Source organism: Arvicola amphibius, chromosome 10 (assembly GCF_903992535.2).
Source record: "Arvicola amphibius chromosome 10, mArvAmp1.2, whole genome shotgun sequence".
Lineage (NCBI taxonomy): Eukaryota > Metazoa > Chordata > Mammalia > Rodentia > Cricetidae > Arvicola > Arvicola amphibius.
In genome coordinates this window covers 92317272-92336281 of record NC_052056.1, presented here as the reverse complement: position 1 = coordinate 92336281, position 19010 = coordinate 92317272, and the positions used below count along the sequence as shown (strand labels likewise).

The 19010-nt window shown below is 46.1% G+C and overlaps 1 protein-coding gene across 5 annotated transcripts in view; it reads right to left on the bottom strand.

Moving 5' to 3' along the window:
* The window catches only part of LOC119825463 (general transcription factor II-I repeat domain-containing protein 2), a 37158-nt gene extending 18148 nt beyond the window's left edge, over window positions 1–19010 (bottom strand). For 4 of the 5 annotated variants that reach the window (XM_038346326.1, XM_038346328.1, XM_038346327.1 and 1 more), the window contains exons 1-8: window positions 18754–19010; window positions 14179–14279; window positions 12904–13042; window positions 10187–10288; window positions 6269–6452; window positions 5884–5912; window positions 2429–2483; window positions 1570–1613 (exon numbers count right to left, since the gene is read on the bottom strand). In XM_038346326.1, coding sequence (XP_038202254.1) covers window positions 1570–1613; window positions 2429–2483; window positions 5884–5912; window positions 6269–6452; window positions 10187–10288; window positions 12904–13042; window positions 14179–14274 — 649 coding nt within the window. In that variant the 5' untranslated portion in view covers window positions 14275–14279; window positions 18754–19010. The remainder of the gene's footprint in view (window positions 1–1569; window positions 1614–2428; window positions 2484–5883; window positions 5913–6268; window positions 6453–10186; window positions 10289–12903; window positions 13043–14178; window positions 14280–18753) is intronic. The other variant, XM_038346331.1, reaches the window with a different exon arrangement.

The window sequence follows — 19010 nt, the reverse complement described above, 5'->3', positions numbered from 1 at the left end:
TGAAGGTCAGTCTGCAGGGGCGTGCCTCCACGACCTGAAGACTTCCCAGTAGACTCCACCTGCAAAGGCCCCACCATCTCCCAGTGCATCTGTGGGGAACCTTGTGGGAACATGCAGGACCAAACTCTAGCAATAGCTCCGGAAAAAGGAGAAACAAAGCCAAGAGGAAGAAATGAGCCAGTGTCACACCAGAAGAGGGCATTGGATCTCAGGGATCCAATGTTATAGAACATTGTGAGTCATCATGTGGGTGCTGGGAATTGAACTCAGGACCTCTGGAAGAGCAGCTGGTGCTCTTAACTGAGCCATCCCTCTAGCCCCATAATCCCATATTTTAAGCCTGTACATATAAGTATATAAGTATTTAAGTATATAGCAAGACTTTGTCTCAGAAAAAAAAAATCCAAATCTGACAAAATCCAAAACTGAAGATGCTTTTAGAGCCAAACTTTGTTTATTTTATCTAATTATTTTCTTCTGGATTTATTTTATTTCAGTTCCTCTGGAACTGGAGTTATATATGGGTGTATGCCAACATTTGGGTGTTGGGAACCAAACCCAGGTTCCCTGAAGAACAGAAGTGTTTCTAATGGCTGAGCCGGCTCTCCTGACCTTTACTCATGTACTTTTCTATGAGTGTGGTGTGTGCATGTGTATGCATGTGCCGTGGAGTGTGGTGTGTGCATGTGTATACATGTGCCATGGAGTGTGGTGTGTGCATGTGTATGCATGTGCCGTGGAGTGTAGTGTGTGCATGTGTATGCATGTGCCGTGGAGTGTGGTGTGTGCATGTGTAAGCATGTGCCGTGGAGTGTGGTGTGTGCATGTGTAAGCATGTGCCGTGGAGTGTGGTGTGTGGCAGGCAGAGGACAGCCTGTGGGTGCTGGCTCTCTTACAGGATGTACATCCTGGGGCTTGAACTCAAGTCAACAGGCAAGTGTCTACCTGCTGAGCCATCTCAATGGCCGGGATTAAACATTTCAGATAAGTAGCACTACCCTAGGACTCTATAAATATAGTCTGAGTTATGATTAATTACTTATTCTTTTTTTTTAAATTTTTTTCAAGATAGGGTTTCTCTGTGTAATAGCCCTGACTGCTCTGGAACTCACTATTGTAGACCAGGCTGGCCTTGAACTCACAGAGATCTGACTGCCTCTGCTTCCAAGGGCTGGGATTAAAGGCATGTGCTATCACTACTGGACTTACTTAGTTATTTTTTTTAAGATATATATGTATATATTAGGTATATATATTAGGTATATATACATATATTGGGTATATATAAAGTGTATATATGTATACAGTGTTCTGCATGCACATATCCCTGCAGGCCAGAAGAGGGCACCAGATCTCATTCTAGATGGTTGTGAGCCACCACATGGGTGCCGGGAATTGAACTCCTGGCCTCTGGGAGAGCAGTTAGTGATCTTAACAGCCGAGCCATTTCTCCAGCCCCCTTAGCTATTCTTATAAAAGACGTAAGTCGTTTTTATAAAAGTAAATAAAAAGTAGCCAGTCAAGTGGTAACCTGCTAACATTAGGTGGTCAGAGCATCAGTGTACCTACCAGAATCTTCCATAGGTTCAGTTTTCACACTGATGGGGCCACAGCTGCAAGGAGAAGGGAATCCGGGTCAAGAAATCAGTGGAGCTGGGCATGGTGGCACACACCTTTAATTTCAGCACTTAGGAGACAGAGGCAGAAGGGGGATCTCTGTGAGTTCCAGACCAGCCTGAGAGCCATCTCAATGGCTAGAGATGGGTAGAGAGTGAGTTCCAGGAGAGTCAGAGTTACATAGTGAAACCCTGTTTCCTCTCTCTCTCTCTCTCTCTCTCTCTCTCTCTCTCTCTCACACACACACACACACACACACATGTGGTACACATACCTACATGAACACATAAAAACAACATTCTTGACTTTTTTCGGGGGGGGGGGTTGAGACACGGCCTCACACAGGCTGTCTTCAAATTCACCACATGCCAAGGGTCTTGACCCCTTGGTCGCCTTTCCTCTCTATCCTCATCACAAGGCTTTGCCACTACTTCTGGTTTATTATTTGTTCTATGCCTTTATTATTTATTTATTTTGTTTTTTCGAGACAGGGTTTCTCAGTGTAGTCTTGGCTGTCCTGGAACTCGATCTATAGACCAGGCTGGCCTTGAACTTCCAGATCCATTTGCCTCTGCCTCCCAAGTGCTGTTTAAAGGCATGAGCCACCACTGCCTGGTTTATCCTGTCTCTATTTTATTTTTTAAATTTACTTATTATTTTATGTGCATTGGTGTTTTGCCTACAGGGAGTCAGAGCCCCTAGAATGAAGTTACAGATAGTTGTGAGCTCCCATGTGGGTGCTGAGAACTGAACCCATTCTATGCCTTTATTAATTGCTGTTTTATTTATTATTATTGTTGTTGTTTTTTACCTGTCAGTTGGTGGCAGTGCCAGCCTCTTGGCATCTGTCAGCATCCCAAGACCACCTGTGCAAGAACAATAAGGTGCACGTTAGTCTCTCGGCACTGTGGAACAGGACTCACATTCAAGGACACATCGTTTGAAAGCAAAGAGAGAACAGAGACTGCTCAGCTCAAGGCCATCACAGACGGCCAGTGGGGAGAAAGCTGGTCAAAACAGCCCTGTTAGAGCAGCTAGTGGGGTTCGCTGGAGTGAGCAGGCAGTGCCAGGAGTGTGGGTGTCACCCTAAGCCTGGCCACTCGCCAGCTAGGTCTCCTGAGCGAGTCAGTACACCGGCTGTCTGCTTCTTCATGGGCACAGTGAGGCTTAGCGAGAAGTCAGGCCCTCCACAGCCAGAGGTTCCCAACACCCAGGCCCCCAGCCCAGCCTGAGGGGACTCTGGGAAAAGCCAATGTCCTGGACATGAAGAGGCTTTCTGTGTCACCATTATCCCCTCAGCAATACACTGATACCTTTTGGGTTTCATTGTTGGATTTATTTTTCAAGATAGGTAGCTCAGGCTGGCTTGAAATACCCTGGGTACTAAGGATAACCCCGAACTCCTGATCCTCCTTCTTCCACCCCAAAGCACTAGGCTTTCTTCTCTCCTTCTTGCTTTTAAAACATCTTTCCTCATTTGGATTAGGACTTTTATTTTCCTAATTTATTGATTTTAAGTCTTATTTTTGGTGCTGAGGATTGACCCAGAGCAGGGCCGAGTACATGCTAGGCAAGTGCCCTACCACTGAGTTCCGTCATCTCTGTTCTTTTTTGGTTTGCAATGAAGGCTCATCATGTAGCTTGAGCTGGTCTGGAACTCATTCTAAGGCCCAAGCAGGCCTCAACCCTGTTATTCTCCTGCCTCAGTCTCCCCACCACTAAGATGGCAGTCCTTGGTCATCATGCTGGTCAGTCTAACCCTTGCTGCTCGTCCATGGTATTGGGTGTTCTAAGTGGGCTGCACTGGAGTAATGCAATGTGTACAGAAGGGATCTGGCATCCAGGGACTTCGGAGTCCTCACATGGAGTGGAGTTCCAGTGCTGACATCCCACACGGGCTGAGGAGTCACAGAACAGTGTCACCGTGGAAGCACTAAATGTCAGTTGCTATGTGTGACTGCTGTTTGATAAGAAAATATGAATTATTCTGGGGTGACAGTCACATGGTCTCCTGTCATCCAACCACCACACTAAGGGTTTTTTTTTTTTTTTTTTTTGGATTTTCAATTTTATTTATTCATTTCTGCTTTTTTATGTGTATTTGCTAGTATGTATGTATATGTGTATGTATGTATATATGTGTGTATATATATGTGTGTATGTATGTATGTGTATGTATATATATATGTGTGTGTGTGTGTCTGCATGCATGTATATCACATGCATGCCTGATGCCCTTGGAAGCTAGAAGCAGGCATGGATCCTATAGAGCTAGAGTAATAGGCATTGCAAGCCACTGTGTGGTGCTGAGAACTGTGCCCCGATCTTCTGCAAGAGTTATTAACCACTGGAGCATCTCTCCAGTCCTTTCTTTGGATTTTTTGAGACAAGGTTTTGTTATGTAGCCCAGGCTGGTCTTGAACTCTCAACTCTCCTGACTCAGTCTCTCAAATGCTGGGATGACAGTGTGTACTACCACACTGGACACCAACTCCCTTCTCTAACAGGAGCCAGAGGACCACAAGGCCCTCACAGAGATCCCACAAACAGGTGGCCTAGAAGGGGCCCACAGTTGGGTACATAGCAACGGGAGGACGATAGTTCCCAACCCTGTAACTCCTTCCTCTGCCTGTGCTGTCAATCATGACATCCCCTTTAGATATCATAGTTTGTAAGCCACTAGGGGCAGAGAGCTCCAGTTACATTTCAAAAATCATAATTTAAGAAAATAACATGAATGGATTTCTTCATTTCTTTTCTTTCTTTTAGACAGGGTCTTACTATGTAGCTTTGGCTGGTTAACGGTTTCACTAGGTGGACGAGCCTGACTTTGAACTCAGATATAGCCCTGCCTCTGACTTCCAAGTGCTGGGATAGACATTTGATATTACGCCCAGCCATAGATGGGTGGATTTTTAAATGCTTTTGGCAGAGGTATTTGACATGCACACGTGTGTGTATGTGGGGGGTGGGGGAGGGTACATTCATTGCTGTGAATCAAGGGGATGGGGACATCTGGGTTCCCACAGGTTTGAGGGTACTCTGCCACACAGCTTTGTTACCTCATAGGAACCAACCTGATGAATCGTTGCTTGTTGATTTCTTAAACTTTTGTCTCTTTGAGGCAGGTTCTTTTTGGCCTCGAACTCAGAGAGATTTGCCTGCTTCTGCCTCCCAAGTGATGGAACCAAAGGGGTGCACTACCACCGCTCGACTGAGGCAGGGTCTCGCTATGCAGTCTAAGCTGAACTTGAACTTGCTACATAGTTCAGGCTGGCCTTACCTCCTGCTCTTGCCTCAGCCTCCCCAGTGCTGAGACTACAACAGTGGTCCACCACCCCAATGATCCCCTGCTTATCGTGAGAGCCGTATCACTGTGAAGGTTTTCAATCAAGCTGTTCCAGCCCCATCCCAACCCCACGGATGATGCTAACATTCTAAGAGCACCACTGTTTGCCTGGCTCTTTGCTAAACAGATCATTACTTCTCCTAGACCCGAGTTTCAGGGACAAAGGAATGAATCCTTGACCCTTAAACCCATCAACCCCTGGTCCATGCAGAACTGGTACTCAGACCAGCAGCTGACTCCTTACGTCCCCACACTCATCTGGAAGACCAGGTGGGTGTCACTACAGAATCTCCTTAGTCTAGGCTGTGATGAGTCTCCAGATGTTGTCTCTTCCTGTGCTGGCCTAGCTCTTGAGAGTCATAGATTCTCTCTCTCTACTTTATAGTGTTGATGAGAGAATCCTGGGTCTGATGCATGTTATGCAGGCACCCCCCACTGAGGCATGCCCCAAGCCCACCACTGAAGGATTCTAGGCAGGTGCTCTACCACTGAACCTCACCCTAGCCCCTCACTGGGGGATTCTAGGCAGGTGCTCTACCAAGTCACACCCCAGCACCTCACTGGGGAATTCTAGGCAGGGGCTCTACCACTGAGCCCATACCCTGATACTGGACCAGGTTTTTCCCACTGAGCTATGCCTCCAGAACCTCACTAATGGATCTAGGCAGGTGCTCTACCACTTAGCCATTGAGGGATTCTAGGCAAGTGCTTTATTCTTGAACCAAACACTCAGACCCTCACTGGGCAACCCCATAGGTAAGAGATCTACTATCAAGCTGCCACCACCCCCAAGCACAGGTTGTCTCCTCGATGTGGTAAAATGAAGGAGAATATCAAAGCATGCATTATCCTCATCATAATAGCGGATGGGTTCAGTGGTTCTGGGCAGTCACCGAGGATCAGAACCTGCTACTCACCCAGCTGGCTCTCTGCACCTTGGAAAGGTCTGCAAGAAAACCAACACCATTACCCAACAGGAACACAAGCAGAGCAGTCACACACAGTGAACAACCCACTTTGCTGCAGTTCTGGGCCTAGAACCCAGGACCTGGTACATGCCAGATGAGAGCTCTAGGACTCAGCTAGGGCTTCAGACCATGATAATCTTATGTATTTATTTATTTTTGAGCCGGGTTTCAGTATACATCCCAGGCTGTCCTTGAACTCACTGTAACCCAGGCTTGCCTCAGTGACTCTCCTGCCTCAGTCTCCAGGTACTGGAATCGCAGGCCTGTGCCTCCATACTTGATTCAAGCCAGCTTACCTTTGAGCGAAACGTTAGAGGACACGGAGCAGATTTACCTGTTTATGATGAATGAAATCCCCGCTTTGTTCTCCAGAATCCACCTCAGGGTTTCAGGACTGTAATTGTTGGGGTGCTGAAAGGCCAGGCCTTCCGGAAGGCCCTGCACCAGCACAGCTGTCTTGTCCTGAAGCATCTGCTCATAGGGAACAGGGACAGTAGCTGTCGTGCCCAGTGCTTTACCTAGAGCGGGCGGTGAGAGATGGCGAATGACAGCTGCAGAATTTCAACCAGCCAGCTTCACCTAGGCAATTAGACGCTAGGATACGTGGCTTGAACATGCATTAAAAGCACAAAGTGTGCTCTCCTTCCACTTCCTGAGTGTGGCTGCAGTGTGATCAGTAAGCTCCCTGCTTCTGCTGTCCCTTCCCTGGCTGTTGCCATGGTTACCCTGCCATGATGGACTCCACCCTTCGTGTGATGGCTAATCTTGCTTGTCGACTTGAATGCATTAGGAATCAACTAAAAACCAAGAAGCTGGGCACAGCCATGAAGGATTTTCTTGACTGGATCATTTGAGGTGAGGTGACTTACCCTAAATCTGAGCCACACCTTCAGGTGGCAGGTCCACATTAAAAGGACAGGAAGGAAGCTTTTGCATTTTGCCTGCTTGCCCTCAATCTCACTGGCAAAGTAATTTATCCTGCTGCTGCGGTATTCCTTTCCTGATATTAGAACCTGCTCCTTCGGGATTCCAGCACAGCCTGAAGACTAGCTAAGATATCCAGCCCTGCGAAATACACACACACGCACGCACGCACGCACGCACGCACGCACTCATTCACTCATTCTATTAGTTCTGTTCCTCTAAAGAACCCAGAGCAATATACCTTTAAAACAACAGCCCAAAGTAAACCTTTTCTCATTTAAAAACAAAACAAAACAAAACAAGGTGGGGGGGCACAAAAGAGATGGCTCAGCGGTTAAGAACACTAACTGTTCTTCCAGGGGACCTGGGTTCAATTCCCAACATCCACATGGTGGCTCACAATTGTGTGTACTTCCAATTCCAGAAGATCCAATATCTTCTGACCTCTGTAGGCACCAGGCACAAATATAATGTAGACATACATGCAGGCAAAACACACACACACACACACACACACACACAATTTTTTATTTAAAAAGGCACAAAGTAGCTTTTTCTTCTCTACCCTAAAAATTTTACAATTCTACATACATATAGTGTTTGCTTGGCACAGACAGAAGCTCGGGGTTAATACCCACCACTGTATAAAAACAGGAATGGTGGTACATACCTGTACTGCAGCACCCCCACATGGTGGTTCACAAGCAACCATAACTCAAAAGGATATGCTGCCCTTTCCTGACTTTCATGGGCGTTAGACACACACACAGGGAACAAACAGAGGACAACAGGCCTGTTCTTCCAGTCTCTGGTGGCTAAACGGTTCAGCAGTGCTTGCCCCAGGTCGGTCTCTATAAAAAGCACCCTAATCCAGAGCTCAACTGAGACCTGGAGGGGGTCAGTTAGCTTGCTTGTCAGTTAGCTCACCACTTGGAGCTAGGTCATCAGCAGGGGCGGAGGCCCAAGGCACTAGAAGCCCACTCCTCACAGGGAAGTATCACTTGGGACCCCAGGCACTTATGCTACAGAAATGCAGGAGGCTGTGTGGGGTTGGAAAGGCAGCCCCTGAGAAACTGAGGGCAGTATATTGTACTTATGGTGATGTTGTGTGATGTCTTTAAGTCAGTCTCTTATTGCACAGGCTAGCCTTGAACTCCTTACCCTTCTGCTTCAAACGGCTGAGTGCCAGAATTACAGGTGTGTAACTCCATCCCAGCCCCTTAGATTGTTTTCTTTTCCTGGTTTTCCATTTCTTTTCTTTCTTTACTTATTTTTCCTGGACTCCAACTCAGAGATCCACCTGCTTCTGCCTCCTGAATGCTGGGATTCAAGGTGTGCACCACCACTAGGCTTATTTATTGTTTTGTTTTGGGTTTTGATTTTTGGTTTTGTTTTTTTTTTTTGAGAGTTTCCCTGAGTAACAGCCTTAGCTGTCACTATGTAGACCAGGCTGGCCTCAAACAGACAGAGGTCTGCCTGCCTTTATCTCTTAAGTGTTGACATTAAAGGCAGAATTTTTTATTTCTGGTGTATAAAGTGTGAGGGGGGGGAGGCTGGAGAGATGGCTCAGCAGTTAAGAACACTGGCTGTTCCTCCAGAGGACCTGAGTTCAATTCCCAGCAACCACATTGTGGCTCACAACCATCTGTAATAATATCTGGAGTCCTCTTCTGGCCTGCAGGCATACATAATAATAAATAAATAAATCTAAAAAAATAAATAAATAAAAGAAGTGTGTGTGTAAGCTGGGCAGTGGTGGCGCATGCCTTTAATCCCAGCACTCGGGAGACAGAGACAGGCGGATCTCTGTGAGTTCGAGGCCAGCCTGGTCTACAGAGTGAGTTCCAAAATACCCAGGGTTATTACACAGAGAAACCCTATCCTGAAAAAGAAAAAGTGTGTGTGTGTGTGCGTGTACCATGTGGCTGTGCAGATGCATATACCTTCACATGTACACATGAAGGTGGACAAAGATGTCCTTCTTTGTCCTTACTTCAGTAAGACAGGGTCTCTCAAACTGGACATGATAGCATACGCCTTTAAACCCAGCCTTGAAAGACGGAGGCAGGTGGATCTCTGTGAGTTTGAGGCCAGCCTGGTCTACATCTGAGGTCCACGCTACCTAGGGGTATATAGTATGAGAAGTTCACCATTTTGGCTAGCCTGGCTGACCAATGGCCTCCTGGGATCCGACTCTGCCCTGCAAAGTTGGGACTACAGGCACTTGCAGTCATTGTCTGACTTTGTACATGGGTGCTGGGGATTTGACCTCAGATCCTCATGCTTGCACAACATTTTTTGTTTTTTTTTTTTTTTGGCCTTTTTTTTTTTTTTTTGAGACAGGGTTTCTGTGCAGCCTTGGCTGTCCTAGAACTCACTCTGTGGACCAGGCTGGCCTTGAACTCAGAAATCCTCCTGCCTCTGCCTCCTGAGTGCTGGGATTAAAGACATGCTCCTGGTTAGGTCTTTTACTTTAGTTTTTGAGAAAGGTAGCCCATGGTAGCCTGGACCCGGGTTGGTATCCACCTTGCAGTGGTCCTCCTGCCTTGGGGTCCTGAGTGCTGGAATCACATCTAGCTCTCCTGTGATGTTTCCTATATGACCGTTTATCATTGTATTTTCTCCACACTTGAACTCATTACCCTCCCCTTTCTGCTGCACAGCCATTGGGTGATTTACAGGTAGGTATGTTCTGTTTTTATTCTTTTTTTTAAAATATTTATTTATTTATTTATTTATTATGTATACAATATTCTGTCTGTGTGTATGCCTGCACGCCAGAAGAGGGCACCAGACCCCATTAGAGATGGTTGTGAGCCACCATGTGGTTGCTGGGAATCGAACTCAGGACCTTTGGAAGAGCAGGCAATGCTCTTAACCTCTGAGCCATCTCTCCAGCCCCTGTTTTTATTCTTTGTGATGCTGATGACGGAACTAGAATCTATCACCCAGTGAAAGGCTGGAGGTGTGGCTCAGTGGTACAGCACCTGCCTGGCAGGCATAAGACTCTAGGTTTCCCTCACAACACTGCAAAGTAAATATATAAATTAATGAGTAAACAAGTCCATAGAATCCTTAGTCATCAAGTTGATACAATTACACAACTCCTCCATGGCTATTTAGAGCACCCGTGAGACCGAGAGAGGGTTCAGGGGTAAAAGAGCTTACTGTACAAGCACGGTGACCTGGTTCAATCAATCTCCTGAACCCACAACAGAAGGAGAATACCAACTTCCTCCAAGGGTACTGCACGGCAAGTGTGCACCCCCCCCCCCACACACACACACGGGATGTATGGAGGCGGTACCCATGCTCCATCAGGACTCACAGTAACAAAGGCAGAAATGGTCCTCCACTGCCTTCCTGAGCAGCTGGGCTTCTCCATTTTCGGGACACAGTGGTTTCTCTTCAGTCAGCCCTTCCCCCTGGCCTGCAATCACAGGATGAGCATGGATCAGAGCAAGCATTCTGTCTGGCCCTTCTATCTGTATTTTTGGTACTGAGGGAAAAGGAGGGAAAAAAGGAAAAATCATAAAATGACCCTCTAACGTAAAGAAATAAAGAAGGATCTTTTTTTGGTTGGTTTTGGTTTTTGTTTCTCAAAGGATAGAAGCCAGAGCTTCACACGTTCTAGAAAACCACTCTACTAACTGAGCTGTTTCTCCTAGTCCCTAGAGGAATTTTTTCCAAAAAGATTTATTTATTTATCCATTATGTATACAGTTTTCTGTCTACATATATGTCTGAAGGCCAGAAGAAGGTACCAGATATTATTGTTGATGGTTGTGACCCACCATATGGGTGCTGGGAGTTGAACTCAGGACCTCTGGAAAAGCGGCCAGTGCTCTTAACTGCTGAGCCATGTCTCCAGTTCAAATAGAGTAATTTCTTTAAAGAGTTATTCTTATGTGCATCTGTGTGTAAGTGTGTATGACACATGTGTGTGGATGCTCTTGGAGGCCAGAAGAGAATATCCGATCCCTTGTCGCTGGAGTTACCAGAGGTTCTTACAGATCTGATGAGGATGCTGAGAGCCAATCTTGGGTCCTGTGTAGGTGCAGCAATTCCTTAACCACTGACTATCTCTCTAGCCCCAACAGAATGGCAGGCTTATATGAGGAATAGGATCAAGCCTGGTGGCCACCCCTGAAATGAAGCTACTGCTCCCCGTATGCCTGCGTGACCCAGCACTGGGAGTCTGAGAAAGGAGGACCAGCGCAAAGGCAGCAATGACTACATTCTCACAGGTGACCCTATCTCAAAATGACACAAATAACAAGAAAAATCCTCAAATCAGCAACTAAAGCGTACACCATCTCAAGAATCTATAGCTGGGCATGGTGGCACACACCTACAATTGCAGCACTAAGCAGGTGCAGGGAGGAGGATCCGGAGTTGTAGGTAATCCTCAGCAGTAAATGCAATACACAATGTCAACATGAGCAAAATTCCTATCATCACGCTACGCATGCTAGGACGTGTTAATCCCAGCATTCAGGAGGCAGAGGCTGATGGATCTGAGTTCAAGGACAGCCACGGCTACCCAAAGAAACCCTGTCTTGAAAAAACAAAACCAACCTGTAGTTGGTTTGTTTAACTATTTATTTTTAACTCTTTTGGCTCTTTGGGGCCTGTCACCCAGCTCCCAAATAAATTACACAGAGGCTTATTCTTTTTTTTTCTTCTTGTTTTTTGTTTTGTTTGTTTGTTTTTGGAATTCCTTCTGTAGACCAGGCTGACCTCGAACTCACAGAGCTCTGCCTGTCTCTACCGGCTGAGTGCTGGGATTAAAGGCATGCACCACCACAGCGGGGCAATTATTCTTAATTCATTCATTTATTTATTTGTTTGTTTGTTTATTTATTATGTATACAATATTCTGACTGTGTATATGTCTGCAGGCCAGAAGAGGACACCAAACCCCATTACAGATTGTTGTGAGCCACCATGTGGTTGCTGGGAATTGAACTCAGGACCTTTGGAAGAGCAGGCAGTGCTCTTAACCTCTGAGCCATCTCTCCAGCCCCTTATTCTTAATTCTTATAAATTCCTGGCCTTAGTTTAGTTTATTTTTAGCCAGCTTTTCTTAATTTAAATCATCCTGTCTATCTTTTGCCTCTGGGCTTTTATCTTTCTCTTTCTGTATACCTTTCTTTCTTTCTTTCTTTCTTTTTTTTTTTTTTGGGTTTTTCGAGACAGGGTTTCTCTGTGGCTTTGGAGCCTGTCCTGAAACTAGCTCTGTAGACCAGGCTGGTCTCGAACTACAGAGATTCGCCTGCCTCTACCTCCCAAGTGCTGGGATTAAAGGCATGTGCCACCATCTCCCAGCCTCTGTATACCTTTCTATACTTTTTATTCCATGTTTGGCTGTATACCTGGCCCCTGAAGTCCTTTCTCCTTTTCTCGTTCCTTGATATTTTCATCCCAGATTTCTCCTATTTATTCTCTCTTCCTGCCAGCGCCACCCATCCTTTCTCCTGCCTGGCTATTGGCTATTCAGCTCGTTATTAGACCAATCAGGTCTTTTAGGCAGGAAAGTAACACAATTCACAGACTTAAACAAATGCATCATAAAAGAACGCAACACACCTTTGTATCATTAAACACATGTTCCACAGCATAAACGAATGCACATCTTTAACTTATAGTCTACAACACCAAACAAACAAACAAACAAAAAACAAACAAAAAAATCAATAAATGCAATACATCATGTTAACAGAATGCTCAGCAAAAATCCTATCATCAGTGTGGTATATGTTTTCATCTTGGGAGGCAGAGGCAGGAGGATCTCTGTTGAGTTCAAGACCAGTCTGGTCTAGATAGCAAGTCTTAAGTCAGCTAGAACTACATAATGAGACCCTGCCTCAATTTTTTTATATAAAATGAAATATGAGGCTAAAATTGGGGCTACAGTATACAGTTCAGTGGTGAAGTACTTGTCTAGCATGTGTGAGGACCTAAATTCAACCCCCAATATAAAAACCAACCAAACAAACAAACAAACAGCACCAGGGAAGACATGATACAGTGCTGGCCACCTACAATGCTGTGCGAAGTCTTTCTGGAAATCCTGCCTGGCGTTGACAAAGGCACAGCCTCGATCTGTCCCCACCACGTACACCTCCGCCTCGTACACAGCGATGCAGGCCACCTCGGCCTTGGACTTGGCCAGCTCTTTACACTGAAACAGAAACGCAGAACAACGGTGGCTTCTACACACGCAGGACGCGAGTCAGTTAGGTGGGCTGAGGAGTCCTACTAAAGGGACAGAAGGAAAAATCAAGTACAAGAGAGATGGCGCACACCCATGATCCCAGCACTGAGGAGGGAGAGGCAGGAAGATCAAAGTCTCCCTGGCATAGCAAGTTCAAGGTCAGCCTGGACTGGATGAGAATCTGTCTCAAAAAACAAAGCAAAGAAGGGGCAAGTACGAAGAGACTTTCTCCCAGACACCAAACTGCTCGCTCTCTCTTTGCATATTCTACTTTTCACTTTGTTATGAGCAGTAGTGCGCGCGCATGCATGCATCAGCATGCCCACATCACAGTATTCGTGTGAAGGTCAGAAAACAGCTTGAAGGGTCAGTTCTCTCCTTCTACTCTGTGGGTCCTGAGAACTGAGCTCAGATAGTCGGTGTTGTGTCTGTTGAGCTATCTTACCGGCCCTGCTTTACGGTTATTATATTTACCGACAGAAACACATACGCACAGGATAGAAGACCTGTGAGGGCCTGCTCTGCCCTCATGTCTTACACCCCAGTGCCTAGAAGAAGCCTGGATTGTAGGGGGCCCATCATGAGTGCTTGTTTTTCAAATGCAGGAATGGATCTGTTTCCATTCCATTATTTGGGGGGCAGATATTTCTAGTTTTATTTTTTTTCTTTTCTTAGGGGGTAAAGAGGATGGTCTCATGTGTCCCAGACTGGCCTTGAACTCACTGTTAGGCTAGCAAGATGACCCGGTGGATAGCTTTACAACCTGAGTTTGATTCCCAGTACCCACAAGATGGAAGGAGAGTACCAGCTTCCCAAAAGTCATCTTCTGACCTTGGGGTGCATTCTATGGCATGTACATGCGTGCGCACATCACATACACTAAATGTTTGTAAAACAATCAAAACAACCCCGGACCCACGCCCTTGCTGACCTTGAACTCCTGATCCTTTCTCTACCTCCCAAAGTGCTGGAGTTTACGGGTGTGTACTGCCACTCCTGGAATAAAGAATACCTTCTTACAGACAAGATGGGGTACATGAGAAGTGACCCTGAAGTATCCTTCAGCAATGGTCTGAGATATTGGCAGAACCAGAGCATCTCACCATGGACTCCAGAGCAGACATGAGGAATGTCACCACCATCCTGCTGTCTGAAGACTCATCTCCAGTGGGCACGGTGGGCACTGCTACTTGGGCCATTGCTCCTGCAAGAGAGAAACAAGAATGCAAGTGGTGTCAGTGTCCTTGTGATCACATGACTACAGCTTCGTGAGCTCATGAACTGAGGGGTCATTATGGTTTAAAGTTTTGATCCCCAGGCTGGTGCAGGATGGAGATGCCAGTAACTCTGGGAGGTGAGGCATCCTGAGGACATGAGGGTACCCTTGTAGGATACCCAGACTCTACCTAACCTGAAGCTCCCACAGCAAAGATATAAGATAAATGGAGGAATGTGTGGTTGAGGTGGGTCCCATCATGACCTACCAGGAAGTTCTTGAAAGACGAGTGCTCCAGTTATTTTGTTAAAGGGTCTCACAAAATAGCCCCTGGCTGGCCTGGAACTCATCTATAGACCACGCAAGCAGGCCTCAAAATCATAAAGATCTTCCTGTTGCTGCCTCCTGAGTGTTGGGATTAAAGGAATGTGCCACCATGCCTGTTTCTATTTTATTTTATTTTGCAGAAGGGTCTTAATGCAGCCCACCCTGCTGACATTGAACTATGTGGCCAACGATGACTTCATATATATATATATATATATATATATATATATATATGTATGTATGTATATTTATTTATTTATTATGTATACAATATTCTGTCTTTGTGTATGCCTGAAGGCCAGAAGAGGGCACCAGACCTCATTACAGATGGTTGTGAGCCACCATGTGGTTGCTGGGAATTGAACTCAGGACCTTTGGAAGAGCAGGCAATGCTCTTAACCACTGAGACATCTCTCCAGCCCCCAACAATGACTTCCTGACTGACCCTCCTGACTCTATTTTCCAAGTGCTAAGAATACAGACACATACCACTATGCTTGGCTTAAAACATTGGCCTTTAACAAAGAAGGAAATGACAGGAAGAGAGGTGGGGGCTGATCCTAAGGGCTTATCAGCTGTTATCAATTCTGCACCAACAGTAATGAACAATCAACAGTGTCCTACTAATTATGCTTTAATTTAATTTAAGAGGCAGAGAAACATTCTTAAAACTGCTTTTATTATCTTTACTTATTGTATTATCTTTACTTATTGTATTATTTACTTATTGTATTATCTTTACTTATTGTATGTGTAGGCATATACACCAAAGCACACACATGGAAGTCAGTGGACAACTTTTTTTGAGGTTTTGGTTTTATTTCTCTCTCTCCCTCCAGACAAGGTTTCACATAGCTCAGACTGGCCTTGAACTTACCACTTGGCTGAATTGGCCTTGAATTCCTGAGCCTTCTGTCTCCACCTCCCAAGTGTTCAGATGACAGACAGCTGTCACCACATTGGGCTCCCAGTTTTCTTTTAAAAATGTTTCTACTTATACATAGGCAAATGTGTGCATGGGGGTGCCTCCAGAGGCCATAAGAGGGCCTCAGATCCCCCGGAGCTGGTGTTAGAGGTGGCTGTGAGCCACCTGACATGCGTACTGGGAACAAACTCAGGTCCCCTGCAAGAGCAGCAAGTGCTCTAGTCACTGAGCACCTCTCTGGCCCCATAACGACCATTATTAGCCCTTCTGAGAAAAGGGTACATTATGCAGGAGCCCAAGCTAACTTCAAACTCATGATCCTCCTGCTTCAGCTTGCTGAGGCTTAGGGTTGCAGACATGGACCACTAAACGCAGTGGAACTAAACACTTTAGGCCATCAACAAGCCCCATAGAATATAATCTCTAATAGGTCTTAATAGTAAAAGCCCAGAGTCAGATATTGGGGGAAATGCTGAGAGACAAAGAAGCAAAACCACAGTCACCTTACCTACTCAACTTCCCAGCCAAAAAGAGACTGAGTTCCTGTTTCCTCCTGCCTCATCACCTCCTCTCTCTGCCCAGCCATATCACTTCCTGTCTGTCTGTACCAAACTCCAGACCTCTATGATTAGCTAGTGGTTAGCTCTGCCCTCTGGTCTTCAAGCAAGCTTTATTTGTACAAACAAGATATCACCACAAAGTTTGATCCAGCAATTCTATTCTTTAGTAAACACCCACAAGAATCCAAAAATAAATACCCATACCCAGCACACAGAAATAAACACAGTGGTGTCATCCACCACAGGCAAAACGTGCTTTACTTATTCATTCTCCTACCTTTAAAAGATAATTTAGTTATATGTGCACATGTGTGTGTGTGCACACTCACGTGCATGCACTAAGGTGCCTGTGGAGGCCAGAAAAGAGCTTTAAATCCCTTGGATCTGAGTTACAGAGGGTTGTGAGCTCCCTGCTATGGGTTCTCAGAATTCTACTTTGGTCCTCTGCAAAGGCAGCAAGCACTCCTAACTGCTGAGCCACCTCTCCAGCACCTCCATTTATTGTTATAAACAAATAGGTCTTATTTACTAGGTTCTCAGAAAATGTTAACTGTATAAAACTTACAGCGAAAAATTACTACATTTGAAAAACAGCTCCATGGATCAAAGGAGAACACAGGACTGTAATAAGCAGAGTCCTAGAACATAGTTAAAGAGGTTTGCAGAGGGAGCTGGAGAGATGGCTCAGAGGTTAAGAGCACTGACTGCTCTTCTGGAGGTCCTGAGTTCAATTCCCAGCAACCACATGGTGGCTCACAACCATCTGTATCTGGTGCCATCTTCTGGCCTGCAGGCATACATGGAGGCTGAACACTGTGTACATAATAAATAAATAAAATCTTAAAAAAAAGAGGCACAGATAAAAGACTGGCAACCAATGGACTGTGCATCTTGGGGACATAAATGAGGACTTGGGACAGAGTTATACTAAAACATTCAGACAGCAACACCGTCTCCTCTTATGCTTTTCTCTCATAATAAAACCAACTCCAAAGGATCCACAAGCTGTCTTTTCCGAGCCAGGCATGGATGGCGCACGCCTTCAATCCCAGCACTCAAGAGGCAGAGGCAAGTGAATCTCTGTGAGTTCGAGGCCAGCCTGGTCTACAGAGTGAGTTCCAGAACAGGCTCCAAAGCTACACAGAGAAACCCTGTCTCAAAAAACAAAATAAAACAAAATGTTCTTTTGGGCTGTACTATTTAATAAAGAGCCAACAGGTCTATGAGACCTCAACACCTTCTCCAAATTTCACTTGTAGTAAAACGTCTCTCAGAAAACCATCTTTCAAAATTTCTCGCCTTACGATAATTTCAGAACAAATAGCCCTTACTGGCAGCACCTGCTGACGAGCCCAACAGCCCAGAGGAGCCGGGACACCTGTGGAGGGGCATGCTTGGAAGAGCTCTTTCATAAAAAGTGTGTGTGTGTGTGTTTCCCACATGTATGTATACCATGTGCATGCCTGGTGACGGAGGAGGTCAGAGAGGATATTGGATGCCCTGGAACTGAAGTTACAGGTAGTGGCAGTTTTGAGTTGCCAGATGGGGGCTGGGAATTGAACCCTAGTCTTCTGCAATAGCAGTACAAGCTTTTAACTCCTGAGCCATCTCTTCAGCCTCCTCTCTTCCATTTATTTATTTATTTATTTATTTATTTATTTATTTTTAAAGGAGTACCTGACTATGTACTTTTATCCTTAACTCTCTGAAATCCTCCTGCCTCAGCATCTCCAGTGCTGGGCTGACTGACACGTATCAGTTACTCTGTTAGCCTTAAGTTATGTTTTTCATTTTATTCTATGTTTTTATTTTGCTTTAGGCGGGAGTTCTTTTTCTGACTTGCGTTATTAATATTTTAAGGGGTGAATTTCCCCGTATCTAAATAAAGCTGTTATAATTTATTTAGAGACAAGGTCTCACTGTATAATCCCAGCAGGCTTGGAACTTGCTATACAGACCAGGCTGTCCTTGAACTCAGACCACCTGAAGACAGGTACCACCACTGCTAGTTCATTTCTGGTTCTTTACGCTGAGTACATGCTAGAATAATGTTTTGGAAACAATAGTTTAAATACATTGTTGAAGTAAATTTCACTTAATTTTTTTTTTGGTTGTTGTACTAAGTGTTACGGTCATAGGCCACCTCGTACTCTCAACCAGACCGGACGCAAGCCACATTCTGGAGCCTGTGTCCTTTCCTCTGCTTTTCTTGAGCACAGACGTCCCTGGCCGCTAAGAGCCCAGATACGCCCCTCAAATCCTGGGGCAAACTGGAAAGGTGCGACATCAAGGGCGGAGCCAGAGCCCCGTTACTAGGCAACCGCGATGGCACCGCCTCTCCCTTTAACCAATCAAGTGCTTCCACAGCCAGCGCAGGCACGTCGGGTACCGCGTGACCTCCTTTCCCGCCTCCACGCTCCCGTCGCAGCCAATCAAAACAGAGATTCTGGCGTGCGCCGGTCCGGTCGCCCAGCGGCGCGTCTCCCCCGCCCCACCCCCACTCCGCAGGGCCTGCTCTTGGTTTGGTAAACGGGGTTCGGAGCCGGCCTCCGGGCTCCTGAGTGTTCCACCACGCGCCCCGAGACACGTCTCTTCCCCGGGGGGCTTCTGGAAGCGGAAGTCGTGAGGGAAGCGGCAGTGGAATACGCACCTGAGGGCCCTGCCGTGCGGGCCGCGCCGGGGTCTGAAGCCTGGGCTGCGCGTGCGCAGCGGCCCTCGTCTGGCGGCGGGAGCGCGCACGGAGAGGGAGGTTGGGCCGGTGCTGCCTCCTCTCCACCGGCCTCTTTTTTCCTATTTTATTAATTCTTTTGTCTTTTTTTCTTTTCTTTCTTTTTTTCCCCTTATCTTTGCTTTCCAGAAGGTCGGCTTTCCGCGAGTGTCCGAAGCACCCCTAGTGGGGACGGCCAC